Below are 3,037 nucleotides of genomic sequence, written 5' to 3' on the forward strand. Positions count from 1 at the left end.
ATAGGGAAGTAGCATGATGAAAATATGTCGCACGGACGTCTAGTTTGTAGTGTGAAGGTGAGTAGTTATGAGAGACTTAGAAATTGGTTTGGAGAGACCACAGATCTGGTGTAGCAAACAAGGACTGAGGTAAAGATGGTGCCAATTCTATAGGAAGTGGGACACAATTCCCTGCCAGCATGCAACCCAGCTCAGGAGCTGGCTCATGGATGATGGTATCCCCTGATGAATCTGCTCTGAGTTAGGCCAGAGACGACCACGGGGATTATTGTCAGCTGAGGGAGGTTCAGGTTGGAAGATGGAGGAAGGCATACAGAAGAACCTGAATGAGTGCACATGTATTAAAGTACGAGCAAGTTTTTGTAGTCTTCAAAAAGTGATGACATACATAGATATATGTATTCCTTTATAATTATATTATAAATATATATGGGATATATATATATATATATATATATATATATATATATATATATATCCACAAAAAGACCTATTTACAAAAATGACTCTATTTATGTACAATATTCAGAATAGGTAAATCATAGATACAGAATGCACATTGATGGTTGCCAGGGTCGGTGAAAAATGGGGAGCAACTGCTTAACGAGTACAGGTTTCCTTTTGGGATAACGGAAATGTTTTGGAACTAGCTAAAAGTGATGGTTGAGCAACATTGTGAACATTGTAAATGCCATTGCATTGCTTACTTTAAAATGGTGAATTTATTATGTCAATTTCACCTCAAAAATTTTTAAAAAACTGATGACTTGTATCTGTGGTAGCTGTCTCACCGCGAGCCCTGCCAGCTCACCTCCCCGGTACTCGGTGTTATTCCGCCAGTCATTTAGGTCGATTTCTGCTGTGCCCGCTATCACCAGCTCCAGTTCCCTGGCATCGAACACGGAGACAAGCCTAGAGTCTATGACCTGAAATACAGATTAGGCTTCAGGTCCAGCCACATTGAAAGTTCTATTCATTATTATTATTTCTGTGGTTTAAGCTGGGAAACCGATCATCATTTACAACTTTTTTCCCCAATGTGCTATTATTGTGACTTACACATTTTGAAATACAAACCGTTCATAAGCTGGGAATCAAAACAGGCCCCATGTTGGCCCGCCTGGCTGGCGTGGCTCAGTGGTTGAGCGTTGACCTATGAACCAAGAGATCATGGTTTGATTCCCAGCTTGGGCATATGCCCAGGCTGCAGGTTCGATCCCCAGTGTGGGGCATGCAGGAGGCAGCCCATCAATGATTCTGTCTCCTCATTGATGTTTCTTTCTCTCTCTCCCTCTCCCTTCCTCTCTGAAATCAATAAAAATATATATTTTTTAAAAAGGCCCCATGCTTTTCATTACCTCTGATACTGCCCCACCCCAATGATGTTATGAACAAACCTGACTTGACTTTCCTAGTCACATTTAAATTTTCAAGTAAATTTGCATTTTAATGACATAAAGGTCTAAATCACTTTGAAGTGACTCAATAGCTATTAGTATTACCCCTTCACTTAAAAAGTATCTTCTCTTCCACATCAAACTTATTTCCTAGGAACGAGCACTAAAAGCATTATACTTTTCTTTCCTTTTCCCCCTCACTTCCGTTCTCCCTTATTCAAAGATCTGGGAGCACCTGCTTTGTTAGGGTTCTGAACTCTGGCTTTCTGTCTCCTGGTCATATGTACCAGGCACAACTGAACATCTATAGTGGGTACCAGCTTTAACCAAACCAGTGGTGGGTGAGCCAGTGACCCATACTGTACTTCACTATGGCAGGGAAAGAAGACCCAAGCCCTGAAAAACATTGACAGCCTCTTGTTTTTAAACTGGAAAAGTTTGAGGATGCCAATTTTTGGTGCACAGAAAGGCTAGCAGCTGTCATTGTCCCCTTGATTTACAACCGTGGCATTCATTATATGACACAAAGTGGCACTGTAACAAAGAAAAAATCTAGCCAGAGTGGACAGTGCCTGCCAACGACTTCACTTCTTTTATCTTAATTTCATTGAATGAAAGGAAGTGCAACATGCACAGGAGATGTTGCATGTTTTCACACCTGGCACACCAGGGCCACACCAACACCAATTTTGTGAGAGCATTTTTTAATCTACCAGAAGAGTTGGGTGTCCCAGGGAACTCTGACCTCTCATTGATCCACCTTGCACTCTGGTGAGTACAACTGAGCCCTTTGCCTGCCTTGTATTCTCCCTTTGCCTCACCAGCTGTGTCCAGTGGTGAAGGCTTTGGCCAAAGCCCTGCCTTCTTCAGTCAGGCCTGGGCCTTACCTCATAAAAGCCCCGCACCAGGGCCTCTGTCTGCTGCACCACACCACGTTCCACCCGCCACTTCACCATCCTCTCGATGTACTCCTTCTTGTTCTTTTCCGTCACCTGGGTGTTGGCTCCTCCAGATTTTAACTCCCTTTCTGTTACCTTGTAGGAAAACAGAAAGATTGTGATGCTTATTACCTAAGCTCACAGTAAGACATGCAAATTTTAGGTGGATGAACTAGATACACAAAGTCCTCTTCACATCAGTTCAGTGTTAATACTTCCTTACTTATTATCTTTTCCTGGAAGTTACTAAAAAGATTCTGGCCCTAGCTAGTTTGGCTTAGTGGATAGAAAATCGGCCTGGGGACTTAAGGGTCCGGAGTTTGATTCCGGTCAAGGGCACACACCTCAGTTGTGCAGGAAGCAACCAATCGATGTGTCTCTCTAACATCGATGTTTCTCTCTGTTTCTCCTCCTCCCTCCCACTCTCTCTAAAAATAATTGGAAGCAAAATAGCATAGGTGGAGCAGACAATTTTTAGAGACAGGTAAAATAGTGACTGAAGAATGACAGCTTGACCTTGAGAAAAGAAACAGAGAATGACATTGCCACTTAGTATGGTGACGCATGTTTGTTAGGACAAGTTCGAATCATCAAGAAAAGTTATGAGTAGGAGATCCAAGGTGGTGGCAGACTAGGTGGATATTACACTCACCACCTCCCAGGACCAAACTGAAATTATAACTAAAATGTAGAAAAATTAAC

The 3,037-nt window shown here is 42.4% G+C and overlaps 1 protein-coding gene across 1 annotated transcript in view; it reads right to left on the reverse strand.

The window, feature by feature from the left end:
* HECW1 (HECT, C2 and WW domain containing E3 ubiquitin protein ligase 1) overlaps positions 1-3,037 on the reverse strand; it is a 151,880-nt gene that overhangs the window by 6,438 nt on the left and 142,405 nt on the right. The window contains exons 25-26 of the mRNA XM_023751008.1: positions 2,285-2,431; positions 812-926 (exon numbers count right to left, since the gene is read on the reverse strand). Of these exons, the coding sequence (XP_023606776.1) occupies positions 812-926; positions 2,285-2,431 (262 nt within the window). The remainder of the gene's footprint in view (positions 1-811; positions 927-2,284; positions 2,432-3,037) is intronic.

The sequence above is a fragment of the Myotis lucifugus genome, unplaced genomic scaffold (genome assembly GCF_000147115.1).
Source record: "Myotis lucifugus unplaced genomic scaffold, Myoluc2.0 scaffold_18, whole genome shotgun sequence".
Lineage (NCBI taxonomy): Eukaryota > Metazoa > Chordata > Mammalia > Chiroptera > Vespertilionidae > Myotis > Myotis lucifugus.